This window comes from Pongo abelii, chromosome 20, assembly GCF_028885655.2.
Source record: "Pongo abelii isolate AG06213 chromosome 20, NHGRI_mPonAbe1-v2.0_pri, whole genome shotgun sequence".
In the NCBI taxonomy this organism is placed as follows: domain Eukaryota; kingdom Metazoa; phylum Chordata; class Mammalia; order Primates; family Hominidae; genus Pongo; species Pongo abelii.
Window position 1 is genome coordinate 3,317,079 of NC_072005.2, and position 19,389 is coordinate 3,336,467.

General features: G+C 55.5%; 1 protein-coding gene across 5 annotated transcripts in view; it reads left to right on the forward strand.

Annotated features, from left to right (window-relative positions):
• Positions 1 to 19,389, forward strand: part of NFIC (nuclear factor I C) — a 110,559-nt gene that overhangs the window by 73,896 nt on the left and 17,274 nt on the right. For all 5 annotated transcript variants that reach the window (XM_024237688.3, XM_054539334.2, XM_024237691.3 and 2 more), the window contains exons 4-7: positions 298 to 372; positions 1,033 to 1,156; positions 1,832 to 1,956; positions 16,603 to 16,728. In XM_024237688.3, coding sequence (XP_024093456.1) covers positions 298 to 372; positions 1,033 to 1,156; positions 1,832 to 1,956; positions 16,603 to 16,728 — 450 coding nt within the window. The remainder of the gene's footprint in view (positions 1 to 297; positions 373 to 1,032; positions 1,157 to 1,831; positions 1,957 to 16,602; positions 16,729 to 19,389) is intronic.

The following is a 19,389-nucleotide window of genomic DNA, read 5'->3' on the forward strand; positions in this document are numbered from 1 at the left end:
CCCACAGTGCTGGGATTACAGGCATAAGCCACTGCGCCCGGCCTGCTGTTCACTTGAATGCAGCATTCCACAGCATGGGGGAACCCGGATGCAGGCTGTGTGAAGGCCCACGCTGGACAAGGACCCCCCAACGGGGCCTTCCCCATCAGACTGGAGCTGTCATTCCCCCACTGCACGGCATGGACAGGGGGAACGCCCAGGCTCGGGCCAGCCCCCAGGAGTCCAGGCAGCCCTGGAGTGTGGGGAAGGGAAATAGGCCCGGCTCAGCCCACTGACCTCGCTGTCTTCCTGTTCCAGACACGACCGACTTCCAGGAGAGCTTTGTCACCTCCGGCGTGTTCAGTGTCACTGAGCTCATCCAAGTGTCCCGGAGTGAGTGTTCCCGTCAGCGCTGAGCTGGGTCGTGGAGAGGGGAGGGGGCCACAGGGAGGAAGGAGCCCACCCCCCTCACCCTACTCCTTGTCCTTTCCAGACACCCCCTGTGTCACTAAGCCAAGGTTCCTAGAAAGGGAGGTAGCCAGGCCCTTCCCAGAGCCCAAGGTCAGGGCTCCCTCCCACCTCTCCAGGAAACAGAATCTAAATGCTGGATGGCAACTAAGGAACCTTCTGCCCCAGCATCCCTCTTCCTCCCTGGGGCCTCCATTGTCCTGTCCCAGGAGACCCCAAAGGACCCCGCCCCTCCTGTCCCCTTGCTTTCCCAGCACATTCCATCACACACCATCTGAATCCCACCCAGCGAGTCCTGGGCGCTGTCCTTCTTTAGCCCTGACTGACACCTTCCCTGTCCAGATCAGCAGAGCCTGGCCTCCAGCTCTGGCTACGCCTCTGCCTCACAGTGTGCTCTTGGCCTCTCCCCACGGCCTTGGTCCTCTGATCCACAGAATAAAACTGGTTTCAGCCACCCTAGGAACCGGGCCAATATGGGAAGGGGGTCCCCCTTTGGACTGCACCCAGTGGCTTTCCCTACCTCTCTAAAGCAAACCGCACCACTGGGCACTGCTTCCTGCCTCACTCTCCTGTCACCCTCTGCAGCACCTGTGGTGACCGGAACAGGACCCAACTTCTCCCTGGGGGAGCTGCAGGGGCACCTGGCATATGACCTGAACCCAGCCAGCACTGGCCTGAGAAGAACGCTGCCCAGCACCTCCTCCAGTGGGTAAGTACCCAGGTCCCCACCTCTGGGCATTTCACAACCTCATTCATCAACCCATCCCCTCTGGCCTGAGCTGACTCATTCCTCTCCCTGGAATACCTCTTTTCACGATTCACCTGGCCTGAGAAACTCCTACTCATCCTTCAAAACCCAGCCAGCCCCACGTGCCTCTTCCCCTAGCCCTGACAGCCCACCATGGGCTCCCCCAGCCTCAAGTCCTGCAGACTCAGCTAGCCCTTAGGACCCTCCCCACCCAGAAGAATGCAGACACAGGTTATTGCTGAGATATGCTTTGTGACCTCGAGCAGGTCACATTGTGTGTGCCTCAGCTTCCCCATCCATAAAATGGGATCATACCCCTAACAGGCAGTTCTGAGGACTACAGGTGGCCAGGGGATTAGCCAGGCTGCCTAGGTTTTGGTCTCCACCATACTAGCTTGGTGTTCGACCTCTGCTGAGTCCCTCCCTGCCTCTGGCCCAGGTGTCCCATCCAAGCAATGGACATGTTGGAACAGGCGTTCATAGGGAACGGGCTGAACGCCCGCACCTCCCGCGATCTCTCGCAATACTACCGCCCTCACCCCGCCCACTTAAGGACCGGAAGTAGCCGGGCCCGCCGTCGCGCCCCCCACCCCGCGTCTCCCTGGTAACCAGCCTCTCCCCTCCCTCGCCCATAAGGAGCAAGCGGCACAAATCGGGCTCGATGGAGGAAGACGTGGACACGAGCCCTGGCGGCGATTACTACACTTCGCCCAGCTCGCCCACGAGTAGCAGCCGCAACTGGACAGAGGACATGGAAGGAGGTAGGGCTGGTGGCGGGGGCGGAGCCGGCCTTCCGGTCGGAGTTACCGCGGCGGGAACTACGTCTTCCGGCAGCCACTGCGCGGGCGCCGCGGAGCAGGAAGCCGGCCTGGAGCCGCGGGGCCTCCTGGGAATTGTAGTCGCGCCGAGCTGCGCTTGGCTGGAAGTACGGTCCGGGTTCGCATTCTCGGATCTCTTTGGTTCCGCTGAGGCCAAGGAGGGCAGAGACTGTCCCCTGCCTGACTTTCCTGCCCTCCAGCCGTGAATGCCACCTCTCTGTGGGGTCCCCGAGCTGCAGGATGCACTCAGTAGTGACTCTGATCAACAGGGCGCCTCCTCCTGGGATCTGTCATAGAATCCCTCGTCTGTAGGGACCCTGTTTGTCCTCTTCCCCTCTAGAAGGTCCTGAGATGCCGGATCCCTTCTCATTGGGGTCCTTCTTGAAGTTACTTTTTTTTTTTTTAACCAGGTTCCCATCTCCATGGAATCTTCTGGTTCTGTAGGAGACTCGTCTCATTTCTGTAGGGTTTCCATTCCCATGGCGTCCTTTTCTAGGAAGATTTTATCCTCTTGCTTTTCTGTCTTCAGAAGGGTCCTCTCTGGGGTGTCTTTCTTTTTTTCTTTTTTTCTTTTTTTCTTTTTTTTGAGATGGAGTTTCGCCCTCCAGGCTGGAGTGCAATGGCGTGATCTCGGCTCACTGCAACCTCCGCCTCCCGGGTTCAAGCGATTCTCCTACCTCAGCCTCCCAAGTAGCTGGGATTACAGGCATGCACCACCACGCCCAGCTAATTTTTTCTATTTTTAGTAGAAACGGGGTTTTGCCATATTGGTCAGGCTGGTCTCAAACTCCTGACCTCAGGTGATTCGCCTGCCTTGGCCTCCCAAAGTGCTGGGATTACAGGCATGAGCCACCGCGCCCGGCCTGTTTTTGTTTGTTTGTTTGTTTGTTTGTTTTTGAGATGGAGTCTCGGTCTGCTGCCCAGGCTGGAGTGCAGGGGTGCAGTCTCGGCTCACTGCAGTCTCTGCTTTCCGGGTTCAAGCGATTCTCCTGCCTCAGCCTCCCAAGTAACTGGGATGACAGGTGCATGCCACCACACCCGGCTAATTTTTTTATTTTTAGTAGAGACGGGGTTTCACCATGTTGGCCAGGCTGGTCTCGAACTCCCGACCTCAGGTGATCCACCCGCCTCGGCCTCCCAGAGAGCTGGGATTACAGGCGTGAGCCGCTGCGCCCAGCCTGGAGTGTCATTCTTACAGGTTCTTGTTCTTTAGGGTCTGCAGCTTCACAGGGTCTTTTTTCCATTGAACGCCAGCTCCTTGGGATTATATGTGTATTTCGTGTCTCTCCAAGCGCTTTCTCTAAAGATTTCCCTTACTTGGGGTCCCCGTCTCCACTACAGTTCTCATCTAAAGAATCGCTTTTACTCTAAGGTCCTGCTCTCAGGCCGGCCGGCACCTGTGACTTTCAGGAAACTCTGCAAAATGGCCTGTGGGCTTGTGTTATGCTGGAGAGGGTGTCCCTGGCGTCCATCCTCAGATTCGCAACCGACTTCGTGCCCCTAAATTTTACAAGCATTGCTCTGTGCAGTACCTTATCCTCAAGGGCCCCAGGGGGCAGCCCAGTGGATACATACGTGGGGTCTGTATTCCACCTGTCGGGGTCCATAGCTCAGCCCTTACAGCCTTCTGGTGACTGCAGCTTTCTGAGGCTCCCTCGCCCTGCCCACTTAGGGACCGAGTCTCCTTATCTGTAAAATGGGGGTGTTAGTACCTGTAGTACTGCTTGCCTGGGGTTGTCATGGGGATTAAGTGAATTAATACATCTCATGTCCATAAAACAGGCCTGGCACATAACACATAGGCACCCGATAAATGTGGAAATTTGTGGCTTTTATTTTTGAGACGGTCTCACTCTAGCCGGGCTGGAGTGTCATAGCACAGTCATGGCTCACTGCAACCTCAACCTCCCAGGCTTAAGCAATCCTCCCACCTCCGTCTCTTGAGTAGCTGGGACTACAGGCAAATGTCACCATGCCTGGCTAATTTTTTTTTCTTTTCTTTTCTTTTCTTTTTTTTTTTTTAAAGAGATGGAGTCTCGCTGTGTTGCCCAGGCTGGTCTCAAACTCCTGGGCTCAGGTGATCCTCCTGCCCCAGCCTCCCGAAGTTCTGGGATTATAGGCGTGAGCCATTGCCTCCAACCAGATTTGTTTCGTCTCCATTCTTCCTCTCTCCTCCCTGTACCCATGGGGCCTACTTTCTTTTTTGAGACAGGGTCTTCCTCTGTCACTCAGGCTGGAGTGCGGTGGTACAATCACAGCTCACTGCAGCCTCGACCTCCCAGGCTCAAGTGATCCTTCTGCCTCAGCCTCCCAAGTATCTGGGACTGCAGGTCCATACCGCCATGCGCCATTAATTTTTTTTTTAATTTTTTGGTAGAGATGGGGTCTCACTATGTTCCCTAAGCTGGTCTTGAGCTCTTGAGTTCAAGTGTGATCCTTCCTCCCACCTCGTCCTCCCAAAGTGCTGGGATTCCAGGTGTGAGCCACCATCCCCGGCCCCTCTTTTTTTTTTTTTTTTTTTTTTTTTTTTTTGAGATGGAGTCTTGCTCTGTCACCCAAGCTGGAGTGCAGTGGCAAGATCTTGGCTGACTGCTGCAACCTCTTCCTCCTGGGTTCAAGCAATTCTCCTGCCTCAGCCTCCCAAGTAGCTGGGATTACAGACACCCACCACCACGCCCGGCTAATCTTTATATTTTTAGTGGAGACGGGGTTTCACCATGTTGGCCAGGCTGGTCTCAAACTCCTGACCTCAGGTGATCCACCCGCCTCGGCCTCCCAAAGTGCTCAGATGACAGGTGTGAGCCACTGCGCCCGGCCACCTGTAGGATTTTTAGAAGCAGTATAACATTAGGATTAAGAGGTCAGATTCGGGCATTGGAGAGACCTGGGTTCGGATCCCAGCCCTGCCCGTGTCCAGCTCTGTGTGCTGTGTAACCTGGGGCACATCACGTAACCTCTCTGAGCCTCAGTTTCTTCATCTCCACAATGGGGGTGATGTGAATAATAATTGTTCTTTGGGAGCTGCAGGAGGAGGAAGGGTAGGATGTGTGTGAAGCAACCGTCTGGCCCATGCGACATACCCGGGAAACGGGAGGTCATTGTCATCCACATCTTTATAACATTCCTGTCTCTGGCCGAGTGCAGTGGCTCAAGCCTGTAATCCCAGCACTTTGGGAGGCTGAGGCAGGTGGATCACGAGGTCAGGAGATCGAGACCATCCCGACTAACACAGTGAAACCCCGTCTCTACTAAAAATACAAAAAAAATAGCCGGGTGTGGTGGCGGGTGCCTGTAATCCCAGCTACTCGGGAGGCTGAGGCAGGAGAATGGCATGAACCCGGGAGGCAGAGCTTGCAGTGAGCCGAGATCGCGCCACTGCACTCCAGCCTGGGAGACAGAGCAAGACTCCATCTCAAAAAAACAAAAAAACATTCCTGTCTCTTTCTGGCACTCTTGGACGCATCTGGTTGTGACATTTCAGGTGCTAAGGCCCCTCCCTTCCACAGTGTGGGCTCCCAGAGCGGGAACATTCCTAGAGGGTCTCCATCTCTCAGGGGACCTGTCTCAGTACTTATGAGGTTCTTTTTTTGTTGTTTGTTGTTTTTGTTTTGAGATAGAGTCTTGCTTGTTTTGAGAGATCACGCCAGTGCACGCCAGCCTGGGCAACAGAGTGAGACTATGTCTCAAAAAAAAAAAAAAAAAAAAGTCACTTCTGTTTTGGTTTTTTTTTTTTGAGACGGAGTTTCATTCTTATCACCCGGGCTGGAGTGCAGTGGTGCAATCTCGGCTCCACCTCCTGGGTTCAAGTGATTCTCCTGCCTCAGCCTCCCGAGTAGCTGGGACGACAGGCGCGCGCCACCACAACCAGCTAATTTTTGTATTTTTAGTAGAGACAGGTTTCACTATGTTGGCCAGGCTGGTCTTGAACTCCTGACCTCAAGTGATCCGCCCGTCTCAGCCTCCCAAAGTTCTGGGATTACAGGCGTGAGCCATGGCACCCAGCTGTCACTTCTCATTAACTCTGTAATTGATGAGGATGTCAGAGTGTAAACTGCACGCTAATTAAAGTGAAAGATGAGCCAAAGCAACCCTGTGATGAGCCAAAGCAACCCTGAGAGGAAAAATTGTAGCTTTAAGTCTATTTATTAGGAGAGGAGAAAGGTGGAAACTAAAGAATCTAGCTTTCAACTGAGAAAACTCAAAAAGAAAACATTTTAAGAGAGAGGAAATGTCAGAGTCTCTGGAGCTCAGTCTGACTTTTCTGCCCGGCTGCTCACCAGCAACCCCTTCCACTGGGGAAAGAGGTGGTAGCAATGGGGAAGGACAAAGAGGAAGCCCCCACCAGCTTCTGCTCTGTGATTGGGAATCACAGAGCTAGCAGAGAATGTCAGAGGAGGTCTGTGCTCCTGCAGCTTCCACTTGATTACCTCAGGGGACGGCAAACTCACTCCCTCCTGAGGGTTTCATCCTCAGTGTAAAGCCCTCCTGTGTGCTGGCCCTACCTGAAGCCCTGGGAACACAGAGATGATCCAACCCACTCTCGTCCCTACCTTCCAGGGGCTAACAGCCTAGTGAGGGAGATGGGTTTTTATCCAGGTCACTACAGCCCAGAGGAGGAGGCACAGAGGACAGTCGGGGGCACAAGAGGACCCTGATAGAGCTTGGAAGAAAAGGGAGGACTTCCCCGAGGAGGAGAGTCAGGGTGACAGAGCAGTGAGGAGCTCGGACAACTGGCTTCTCTGCTTCTCCAGCTGTGTGACATTTGGCAGGTTCCTTAACCTCTCTGCCCCTCAGTTTCCTCTGCTATATGATCAGGTTGCTGGCCGGGTGCAGTGGCTTACAATTGTAATCCTAGCAACATGGCAAGACCCCATCTCTACTTAAAAAAAAAAAAATTAACATCGCATAGTGGCGTACACCTGTAGTCCCAGCTCCTTGGGAGGCTGAGGTGGGAGGATTGCTTGAGACGGGAGGTCAAAGCTGCCCTGAGCTATGATCATGCCACTGCACTCCATCCAGGGCAAAAGAGAAAGACCCTGTCTCAAAAAAAAAAAAAAAAAAAAAAGGCTCACCTGTAATCCCAGCACTTTGGGAGGCCGAGGCAGGCAGATCACCTGAGGTCAGGAGTTCGAGACCAGCCTGGCCAACAGGGTGAAACCCCATCTTTACTAAAAACACAAAATTAGCCGGGTGTAGTGGTGGGCACCTGTAATCCCAGCTACTCGGGAGGCTGAGGCAGGATAATCACTTGAACCCAGGAGGCGGAGGGTGCAGTGAGCTGAGATTGCACCATTACACTCCAGCCTGGGCAACAAGAGCGAAACTCTGTCTCAAAAAACTCTGGCTTGATATCCCAGTGAAGAGAAAACACTGGAAGAATTTTTTTTTTTTTTTTTTTTTTTAAAAGTCAGAGTCTTGCTCTGTCGCCCAGGCTGGAGTGCAGTGGTGCAATCTCGGCTCACTGCAAGCTCCGCCTTCCGGGTTCATGCCATTCTCCTGCCTCAGCCTCCTGAGTAGCTGGGACTACAGGCGCCCACCACCATGCCTGGCTAATTTTTTGTATTTTTAGTAGAGACGGGGTTTCACCATGTTAGCCAGGATGGTCTCGATTTCCTGACCTCGTGATCCGCCCGCCTCGGCCTCCCAAAGTGCTGGGATTACAGGCGTGAGCCACCGTGCCCAGCCAAACACTGGAAGAATTTTAACACCCGTGGCCCAGGGCTGGACTTTACGTAAAGCACGCAGTTGGGGCGTGAGAGCTGGGTTTATTATTAATTTGCGGCTAAGCTACAACCGGGATGATTTAAGTGGATTTCTCCACAGGGAAGATGATGGGAGGGCAGTCCCAGAAGGGAGAATCGTGGTTTCAGGAGCTGCACTGTGGATGTTTGGGGCCAGATCATCCTCTGGGGCGGGGCCGTCTTGGGCACTGTTGGGTGCTGTGCAGAGTTCGTGGCCTCTACCCATGCCATGTCAGGAGCACCCCCCAGTGGTGACAACCGTAAATGTCCCCAGACCTGGCCAAATGTCTCTTGAGGGCAGAATCTCCCCTATATATAGCCAGTGGCATATGCAAAGGGCCTAAACGGAATGGGGAGAAGGTGCATGACCCCTGGTCTGGGCCACTCTTTTGTTTTTCTTTTTTTTTTTTTGAGACGGAATCTCTCTCTGTCGCCCAGGCTGGAGTGCAGTGGTGCGATCTCGGCTCACTGCAAGCTCCACCTCCCAGGTTCAAGCGATTCTCGTGCCTCAGCCTCCCGAATAGCTGGGATTACAGGCGCCCGCCACCACGGCCGGCTAATTTTTGTATTTTTAGCAGAGGCGGGTTCTCACCATCTTGGCCAGTCTGGTCTGGAACTCCTGACCTCAGGTGATCCACCCACCTCGGCCTCCCAAAGTGCTGGGATTACAGGCGTGAGCCACTGCACCCAGCCTTTTTTGTTTTGTTTTGTTTTGTTTTTCCCAAATAGTGACTTGCTCTGTCACCCAGGATGGAGTGCAGTGGTGCGATCACCGCCCACTGGGCTCAAGCCATCCTCCTTCCTCAGCCTCCCAAGTAGCTGGGACTACAGGCACTTGCCAGCACACCTGGCTATTTTTTGTACTTTTTGTAGAGACAGAGTTCCCTGTGTTGCCCAGGCTGGTCTTAAACTCCTGGGCTCAAGCGATCCTCCTGCCTCCACTTCCCAAATTGTTGGGATGGCAGGTGTGAGCCACCACACCCGGCTGGCCGCTTTTTCTCTATGTCCCTTCCCAACATTTTAGTCCCAGACAGCCCTGTGGAGGTGACTGGCAGGCACCTCATTTTGCAGAGGGAAACCCTGAGGCTCAAAGAGGTGACATCACCTGCTCCAGGTCACCCCAGCGGCAAGCGAGTGCCCAGGGACACAGAACCACTTGGCCGTTCCCAGCGGCCCCACTCAGGGCACGTCGCTCTCTTTGTTTCATAGGGCATCTGTGATGTCCTAAGCCGGGTTATTTCCCCTCCCCGGCAACACTCTGTGAGATCAGGGCTGCCCCTGACCATCAGTTGACAATTGGGGAAACTGAGGCCCAAAGGTCCCACAGCAAGGAAGGAGCAGAGCCCCGAGCTTATGCCCAGTGCTTCCTGGGCCTCTCTCCATCGGCGTGGCCTGCATCAATAAACATTTCACAGCCTCTGAAGTCCCAAGGGGGATGCCTCGGAACAGGCCTGGCTCCTGGGCTGGAGCGGGGTTCTTGAGGTTCCCAGTGGGGCCCAGCTGTAACCTCATTGCTGGACTGAGGCAAGAGCCAGGGGGCCCAAGGGAAGGGCCAGAGGGGCGGGGGGCACGGGGAGGGCTGGAGGGGCTGGGGGCACGGGGAGGGCCAGGTTTATTGTTGCAGCCTGCAAGGCTGTCCCAAGCCGGGTGCCTCCGCAGAGGGAGGACAGAAAACAGGAACCCAGGCAGGCAGGGTCTCTCCCGAAGGTGCCCTTGGCCCCTGGCCACCACCCTGGGATGCTCCTCCTCCTCCTCTGCATCCTCCCCCGCCTCCTCCTCCTCCCCCTCCCTCTCCCCGCCCTGTCCAGCTTCCTGTCTAGACAGCCCCCAATTAGCCGCTCATTAAGGGGGTTAAGCTGATTAGAGCAGCTCTCCCTTCCTCGGGCGGCCTTGGGGCCTTTTCTCCCGGGCAGTGCTCAGCCAGTCCCCCACCCTGAGGCTCACAGAGGTCTGGGGGGATCATGCCAGCCCCATGCCAGGCAAGACCCCCACACCACGCCTCCAGGCCCCACATTCCAGCCTCTAGGCTTTGCCCGCTTGGGGCCTGGGCCAGGAGTGCCCTTTCTCCTGGCCACCTCCTCCCGAGGCCTCCCTGCTTACCCGGCTGCGTGGGGTGGAGGGAAGGTGCCTTCGAGCAGCCTCCACTGTGCTTTGTTTTTACTGCTTGCGTAGCTTCCCCTTGAAGGCGACACAGGTCCCGTCCACAGGCGGTTATTACACAGGGCGGGGCAGGCAGCCCCCATCCATTCCTCTCCTCTGTCACCCCGGGCTTCCCCCATCCCTTTTTTTTTTTTTTTGAGTCAGAGTCTCGCTCTGTTGCCCAGGCTGGAGTGCAGTGGCATGATCTCGGCTCACTGCAGCCTCTGCCTTCCAGATTGAAGCAATTCTTCTGCCTCAGCCTCGCAAATAGCTGGGACTGGGACTACAGGCGCCCGCCACCACGCCCAGCTAATTTGTGTATTTTTAGTAGAGATGGAGTTTCACCATGTTGGCCAGGCTGGTCTCGAACTCCTGACCTCAAGTGATCCTCCCGCCTCAGCCTCCCACAGTGCTAGGATGACAGGTGTGAGCCACCGAGCCCGGCCCGCCCATCCCTTTTTTTAACCCCAGGGTGGAGGCTAGTGCAGTGTGGCCTGGGGAGGGACAGAGTTGGGTTCCAACTCCACCTCCACCCCTCCTTGGCTCTATGGCCTTAGGTGAGTGACTTCCCCCATCAGGCCTCAGCCTCCACATCTGTGAAATGGGCGCAGCTCCTGTAAGCTCTGCACGGGGCAGCTGTGAGGACCACATTAAGAGAGGAGGCTAGTGCCTTCACAGAAGGTCCTCACCCAGGGCGATGCTGCCCCACCCCCAGGGACACTGGCCGGTGTCTAGGGACATCTGTGGTTGTCACAGCTGGGGGTGCTCTTGACATGGAGTGGGTCGAGGCCAGGGACGCTGCTCAGCACCCTGCAGTGCCCAGGACAGCCCCTCCCCAGAGAACGAGCCAGCTCCCATGTCTACAGTGCTGAGGCTGAGAAACCTGTATTAATTATGTGGAAAAAAACTCAGGCTGGGCATGGTGGCTCACACCTGTAATCCCAGCACTTTGGGAGGCCAAGGCTGGAGGATCACTTGAGCCTAGGAGTTTGATAACATAGGGAAACCCTGTCTCTACAAAAAAATACCAAATTAGCTGCACGTGGTGGCGTGTGCCTGTGGTCCTAGCTACTCGAGAGGCTGAGGTTGGGAGGATCGCTTGAACCCAGGAAGTCAAGGCTGCAGTAAGCTATGATTGCACCACTGCACTCCAGCCTGGGCAACAGAGTGAGACCCTATCTCAAAAAAAAAAAAGAAAAATAAAAAAGTCTGCCCCCTGCTTACACCAGAATAAACTCCCAGTGTGGCAGACGATGTGTAAACCAGGGGGACCCCCAGCTCCTGGGACTCACCTCCTCTCTCCCTCTCCACTCAGGGTGTGGATTTCAATGTGTGCAGCCTCCTGGGACCTCAGCAGGGCAGAGGATCATGGGACGCAGAGTCTCTTGGGGGTCTATGGAATCCTCTAAGACAGGGGGTTTTACCTAGGGGTGATCCTGCCCCCAGAGGACACCGGGTGACATCTGGGGACATGTGTGGTTGTCACGACTACAGGGTGGTCCTGGCATGGAGTGGGTCCAGGGACACCACTCAGCACCCTGCAGTGCTCAGGATGGCCGCACCCTAGAGAATGATCCGGTCCCAAATGTCCACAGGGCCCAGAGGAGACCTTGGTGCACTGTCAATGCCCAGTGGTTACTGCTGTCCTCATCAGATTCATGCCCTGCATCGGGGCCTCTGTCCACTCCACACACTCTGTGTAGGGCCCCTCCTGACCCTGGACCCTAGAGACCCAGCAAGAGTGGGCCTTGGCCCCCTGGGGAAGCTGGCATTTCAGTGGGAGATGGGCTTGTTTGTTGAGCAAACAAATGGCTGCTCCGACGGGGTGATGAGGGCCTTTTGTCAAATACAGAGAGGATGTCAGATGGGCGTGTGTGACAAATGGCTGCTCCGACGGGGTGATGAGGGCCTTTTGTCAAATAGAGGAGGTCAGATGGGCGTGTGTGACAAATGGCTGCTCCGACGGGGTGATGAGAGCCTTTTGTCAAATACAGAGAGGAGGTCAGATGGGTGTGTGTATTAAACAGACAGGAAGAAGCTCTGATGGGGGAGCCCTCGGGCCTGCATCCTCCTTACAGTCAATATTCTCAGACGGGGCATTCAGGATGTGGGGAGGGGCATATGGATGTGTTCCCTGAGAAGAAGGATGGCGACTGAGATGGGCAGGGGACGCACTTGCCCGCTGGCTGAACAGGGAGGTCCCACAGGGGTCCCAGGCATGCCTGCTGAACAAACAGAGGATGCTTAGAGGCGGGGTGCAGAGTCAGTGTCTGCAGAGCCTGCCGGGAGCATGCCGGCTTATTCTTTCTCGCAGTGCCTGGGCTGTGCTCCCCCCTCCTTCCTGCCCTGCCCTGGCTCCCGCTGGCCCCATCTCGGGAAGCTCTAGCGGTGTCTGCAGGGATGTGGCGGCCGGGGGTGGAGTCTGAGCCAGACTATTTCCATCCAGGACAAGCTGTTCTAGGAAATCCTCCTAAGTGAGCGTCTGACAACCCTAACCTCGTTCCCGCCGTGGCCCTGCCAGCCCCTGCACACGCTCACACACACACGCTTGCACACACACATGCATGCATGCTTGCAGACGTGTACATGTGCGTGCATGCACACATACATAGACATGAACACGCATGCGCGGGCATACACATCCATGCATACATTCACGTGCACACACGTGTGCGCATTCACACACATAGACACGTGCACAGATATGAACATGCATGTGCAGGCATGCACACGTGCACATATGCTCACATGCGTACACAAACATGCACACACACGCAGCTATGCATATGCATGCAGGCATACACGCATACATGCACACACACACGTGCACAGGCACACACATGCACACACACGTGCCGACAAGAGCAGCCTGGCCTCCCCGGCTCCAGGCCACCCTCATTCCTGCCACATCCTCCTGCCCTGGAAAAGCCTGGGCCTGGCTGCTGGGGCCCAGCTTGGTCACAGACTTCATGGCATCCCACTGGGCAGTGGGGCCTCTCTGGGTGGCTCAGCCTCGATGTCCGAGGCCTCAGGAGTGTCCCCCGTGAGTGTTCACAGGCTGGGCATGAGTGGAGGTGTCATCCTTCCTGCTCCCCGTGTGGGTGTCCTGGGTGCCAGCCTCCTCCAGAGCCAGGTGTTCCCAGGTCCCCGGGAACTGCTGACCTGCTTCTGGGGTGTGTCCCGGTGACACCTTCACTCCTCACAGCATGGTGTGTGCAGGGCCATGGGGACAGCTGGTTCCATAACCACAAAAGCAGATGAAGAGCTGCATGTCCCCCCACAGCTGGGTCCTGGATCTGGGCTCCCCCTGGGCTGCAGCCGTCAGAGAGGATGGAAGTTCCCTGAGTGGTAACCCCATTCGGGGAAGGATGCAGCGATGCTGGGAGGATGGAGGAGGTGGGGACAGGGCTGGGGAGGGGCTATGCCACACATCCTCACTGTTTCTCATCAGGGCATCACCCAGGGACAGCAGGTCACATCTGGGGACATCCATGGTCGTCCCCACTGAGGGGCGCTCCTGGCACGGAGTGGGTGGAGGCCCGGGATGCTGCTCAGCGCCCTGCAGTGCCCAGGACAGCTCCCTACAGAGGCCGATCTGGCCCCCACATCAGCAGTGTTGAGACTGAGAAATCCTGTGTGAATTATTTGGAAAATATTGAGTTACATCACTGCTCACACCAGACACCAGGAGAAGCTCCTGACAGGGCAGATGGTAGAAACCAGAGGGACCCCAGCTCCTGGCATTCCCCTCCTCTCTCCCTCCTCACTCCATGTGGATTTCAGTGCGTGCAGCCTCCTGGGACCTCAGCAGGGCAGAGGATCATGGGACGTAGTCTCGTGGAGGGTCCATGGGATCCCCCAACCCAGAAGGTCTCACCCACAGGTGATTCTTCCCCAGGGTACTTTTGGTGATGTCTGGGGACATCTGTGGTTGTTACAACTGGGGGGTGCTCCTGGCATGAAGTGTGGTGGCCAGGGATGCTGCTCAGCACCCTGCAGTGCCCAGAAGGGCCCCACCCCAGAGAACGATCCGGCCCCAGTGTCCACAGTGCCCATCTGAGAGACCCTGGAGGTAAGGAACTCCAAGGGCCAGGTCGAAGGGAAGCTAAACTCATCACCCTGTTTGGATGGTCTCAGTAGGTATGTTTTACCTTAAAAGAAATGTAAAAATCCTTTCTAAAAATGTGGCTGTCTGGGGCATGCCTCCCTGAGATTCCATTTCCAGGGATATGGTAGGGCCCAGGACACTGCATTTCTCAGGCAAGATGTGATCTTTAGCCCTCACTTGAAAAAGCTTCCCTGGGGCCAGGCACTGTGTCTCACGCCTGTAATCCCAGCACTTTGAGAGAATAAGGCAAGAGGATCCCTTGAGCCCAGGAGTTTGAGACCAGCCTGGGCAACATAGCAAGACCCCATCTCTAAAACGAAAAATTGCCTGGACATGATGGTGCATGCCTGTGGTCCCACCTACCTGGGAGGCTGAGGTGGGAGGATCACTTAAGCCCAGGAGGTTGAGGCTGCAGTGAGCCATGATTGTGCCTCTGCACTGTAGCCTGCGTGACAAATAAATTGGCCAGGCGCAGTGGCTCACGCCTATAATCCCAGCACTTTGGGAGGCCAAGGTGGGCGGATCACCTGAGGCCAGGAGTTTGAGGCCTGGCCAACATGGTGAAACACCATCTCTACTAAAAATACAAAAATGACCCGGGTGTGGTGGTGGGCGCCTGTAATCCCAGCTACTCGGGAGGCTGAGGCAGGAGAATCGCTTGAACCTGGGAGGTGGAGGTTGCAGTGAGCCGAGATCGCGCCACTGCACTCCAGCCAGGGTGACAGAGGGAGACTCTATCTCAAAAAAAAAAAAAAAAAAAAAAGACGCAGCCCCAGAAGGCCAGGCATTTCGGCTCCAGAGCTGGGACTCCACCCCAGTCTCCTGGAAATACCCAAAATGGCCCTCTTTGGGGCGCTGTGTTCCCACTTCATTTTGAAGACAGGGTGAAAGTGTCAAGGGGCACCCTGTCATCTCCCCACTCACCCCAAATAGCAGCAGCAGCAGCGGCTCCTGCAGTAACTAACATTCTTTGAGCTGGGTGGCTGACGTTCCCTCGGAAAGCAGGGCTGAAGGCATCCTCAGAAAATGCCCCGATGCCCAGGGATCTGGGACGGCCGTGGGCTTCACCTGCACAGGCACCCCTGGCCCAATCCTCACAGCCATCACTCCCACACTGCTTCCAGTGGAAATTCCAGAGCTTTACAGAATCCCCTGTTTTATGAAAAGGGGTGGACGTGGCAGCTCACCCCAGGTCGCACAGCCCCATGGCCAGCCAGGGTTTGAACCCTGGACCACCTACTTCCCCCACACCCAGGGGCTTTCCATGGGGGTGCCTGGAGGGGGAGGGAAGCTGATGTTTGGTGGGTGAGCCTCCCTGAGTCCATCCATCAGTTTTTTGTTTGTTTACTTGCTTGTTTGTTTTTGAGACAGAGTTTCGCAGTTTCATTCTTGTCGCCTGGGCTGGAGTGCAATGGCGCGATCTCGGCCCACTGCAACCTCTGCCTCCTGGGTTCAAGCGATTCTCCTGCCTCAGCCTCCCGAGTAGCTGGGATTACAGGTGCCCACCACCACACCCGGCTAATTTTTGTATTTTTAGTAGAGACAGGGTTTTGCCATGTTGACCAGGCTGGTCTCAAACTCCTCACCTCAGGTGATACACTTGCCTCAGCCTCCCAAAGTGCTGGGATTACAGGCGCGAGCCCCTGCACCCGACTATCCATCTGTTTTTTGTGTTTGAGATGGAGTCTCGCTCTGTAGCCCTGGCTGGAGTGTAGTGGTGTGATCTCGGCTCACTGCAACCTCCGCCTCCCAGGTTCGAGCAATTCTCCTGCCTCAGCCTCCCAAGTAGCTGGGATTACAGGCACCCGCCACCACACCCACCTACTTTTTGTATTTTTAGTGGAGACAGGGTTTCACCATGTTGGCCAGGCTGGTCTTGAACTCCTGGCCTCAAGTGATCTGCCCACCTCAGCCTCCCAAAGCACTGGTATTACAGACGTGAGCCACCGTGCCCGGCCTCCATCTGTTTATTCATTCATTGATTCACTGAGGAAGGTGTGAGGGGCCGAGCTGCTGAGTTGGGGGCTGTCGGGGCTTTTGTCCCAGGCAGCCTGGGAGGTAGTGAGGCCCCTGTCTGCAGAGGAATGCCAGCAAGTCACTGCAGAGGGTGGATGCACCTCATTTCAGCCCCAGGGAGGCTCCGTTCCTTCCTCCCGCGTGGATGAGGGAAGGCAGAGCTGAGCTGGGGCTTGTCTGTGTGCCCTTAGCCAGTCAGGGTCTAATTGGGCTTCGGATCTGAATGTCTCTGCCCTCCCTGCCACCTTCTCTAGGACTCGGGTGACTCCTAGGTGATGGGGCAGCCCTGAGCCTTCCCCATTTCTCTGGAAGGAGAGTAGGCGAGGGCCGGGAGTGAGGCCCAGGGGCACGTGTTGATACCCAGCTCTCCATCCCCTGGCTGTGCTGCCCTGGCCAGTCCCTTTGCTCTGAGCCTCCGTTTACTCCTCTGTGTAATGGGCTCACAGCCTCTCCCCCTCAGGATTCTGGGAGAAGAGGAGGCGGGGTGATGAGGCTTCCTATCCCTTCAGAGGCTGGCTTTGGGGAAGGTCCAGGGCTCCTGGGGTGTGACCAGCTTGTGACTCTCTCGTCCCATCCCCTCCACAGGCATCTCGTCCCCGGTGAAGAAGACAGAGATGGACAAGTCACCATTCAACAGCCCGTCCCCCCAGGACTCTCCCCGCCTCTCCAGCTTCACCCAGCACCACCGGCCTGTCATCGCCGTGCACAGCGGTAAGCGCCACGGGCCCCTGGTGGGGAGGGGCGGCGAGCCCTCTGATCAGGCCTCTCAGCCAGGGAAATCCCACTGGATGTCTGACCATGAGTCCTATTGCTGTAGCCTGCTAGGTGGGCAAAAAACTATAGAGGTGCCGTAGTGGAGAGCACCCAGGGCCTTGTTCCAGCCCGGCTGAGAGGTTGGACTCAGTCCCTTTGGGCCTCAGTTTCCCCCCTGTATAACAAAAGGCTGCAACCTAACTTCACCTCACTTCCCTCACCCCGTCTCAATCTAATCTGTGCATTCCAACCCCAGACACTGATGGACAGGCAGGATCAGAAGCTGCCAATGAGGCCAGGCACAGTGGCTCACGCCTGTAATCCCAGCGCTTTGGGAGGCTGAGGCGGGTGGATCATCTGAGGTCAGGAGTTTGAGACCAGCCTGGCCAACATGGTGAAACCCTATCTCTACTAAAAATACAAAAATTAACCAGGCGTGGTGGCACGCACCTGTAGTCCCAGCTACTGGGGAGGCTGAGGCAGGAGAATTGCGTGAACCCGGGAGGCAGAAGTTGCAGTGAGCAGAGATCGCACCACTGCACTCCAGCCTGGGCAACAGAGTAAGATTCCATCTCAAAAAAAAAGGCTAGGCTCGGTGGCTCATGCCTGTAATTCCAGCACTTTGAGAGGCCGAGGCAGGTGGATCACAAGGTCAGGAGTTCAAGACCAGCCTGGCCAACATGGTGAAACTCCTTGTCTACTAAAAATACAAAAATTAGCCGAGTGTGGTGGCATGCGCCTGTAGTCCCAGCTACTTGGGAGGCTGAGGCAGGAGAATCGCTTGAACCCAGGAGGCAGAGGTTGCAGTGAGCCGAGTTCACGCCATTGCACTCCAGCCTGGGTGACAGAGCAAGACCCTGTCTCAAAAAAAAAAAAAAAAAAAAAAAAAAAAAAAAAAAGGCCAAGTGCAGTGGCTCACGCCTGTAATCCCAGCACTTTGGGAGTTCAAGGCGGGCGGATTACGAGGTCAGGAGATCGAGACCATCCTGGCTAACACAGTGAACCCGTCTCTACTAAAAATACAAAAAATTAGCCGGGCGTGGTGGCGGGCGCCTGTAGTTCCAGCTACTTGGGAGGCTGAGGCAGGAGAATGGCGTGAACCCGGGAGGCTGAGCTTGCAGTGAGCCAAAATCGTGCCAGTGCACTCCAGCCTAGGCGACAGAGCGAGACTCCATCTCAAAAAAAAAAAAAAAAAAAGAGAGACATCTCCACCTCAGCCAGGCACAGTGGTTCATGCCTGTAATCCCAGCACTTTGGGAGGCTGAGGCGGGTGGATCACCTGAGGTCAGGAGTTCAAGACCAGCCTGGACAACATGGTGAAACCTCATTTCTACTAAAATACAAAAATTAGCTCGGTGTGGTGATGCGTGCCTGTGATCCCAGCTACTCAGGAGGCTGAGGCACAAGAATTTCTTGAACCTGGGAGGCGGAGGCTGCAGTGAGCCGAGACTGTGCCATTGCACTCCATCCTGGGCAACAGAGCAAGACTCCATCTCAAAAAAAAACAAAACCAAACAAAAAATCACCTCCCGTGGTTGCCATTGGGATTAAGGGGGGTGAATTGTAGGAAGCCTCAAATATTGCTTACCACCCCATGTTCCAGTGATAAAATATTCAGTTCTTTACACAGTCATGCACACAGAGAGGCAGACCCAAATCAAAGCAGCCATTTGGGCCAGGGGTCAGCAAACACTGGCCCACTGGTTGCCTGTTCTTACAAATAACGTTTTATTGGCACACAGCCACGACCACGTCTTTGTATATGTCCCGTGGCAGCTCCCACCCTGTCTTGGCAGGGCTGAGTAATTACAGCAGAGACCACGTGGCCAAAAGCCAAAAATATTTACTATCTGGCCAGAGGCTGGGGAGACGGGGGAGTGACTGCTATAAATAGTGAAAATACTAAAAATCACTGAACTGTTTAGAAAGAGGAAAAGGCAGGTACCACAGTAGAATATGACTCAGCCACGAAAACGCACGAGGCTCCGACGCAGGCCACCTTGAGGATGCCATGCTCAGTAAGAGAAGCCAGACAAAAAGGCCACACAGCATGTGATCTCATTTGTATGAAATGTCCAGGACAGGCCCATCCACAGAGGCAGGAAGGGGATGTATGGGTGCTGGGGCTGGGAGAGGAGGTGAAGAGTGACGGCTGATGGAGATGGGATTTCTTTATGTGCTGGAATTAGGCTGGGCACAGTGGCTCATGCCTGCAATCCCAGCACTTTGGGAGGCTGAGGTGGGTGGATTGCTTGAGTCCAGGAGTTTGAGACCAGCCTGGCCAACATGATAAAACCTCATCTCTACTAAAAATACAAAAAATTAGCCAGGCGTGGTGGCACATGCTGGCAGTCCCTGCTACTCGGGAGGCTGAGGCAGGAGGATCACCTGAGGTCAGGAGGTCGAGGCTGCAGTGAGCCATGATCATGCCCCTGCACTCCAGCCTGCGTGACAAAGCGAGATTCTATCTCTTAAAAAAAAAAAAAAAAAAAAAAAAGATCACTATTCAGCCATTTGCAGAAAGAGCTTGCCAACCCTAGGTTTATAGTGTAGACCGTGGGGCCAGATGGGCTGGGTTCAAATTCCGGGTCTGCCACCTGATGCCGTGTGGCCCCAGGC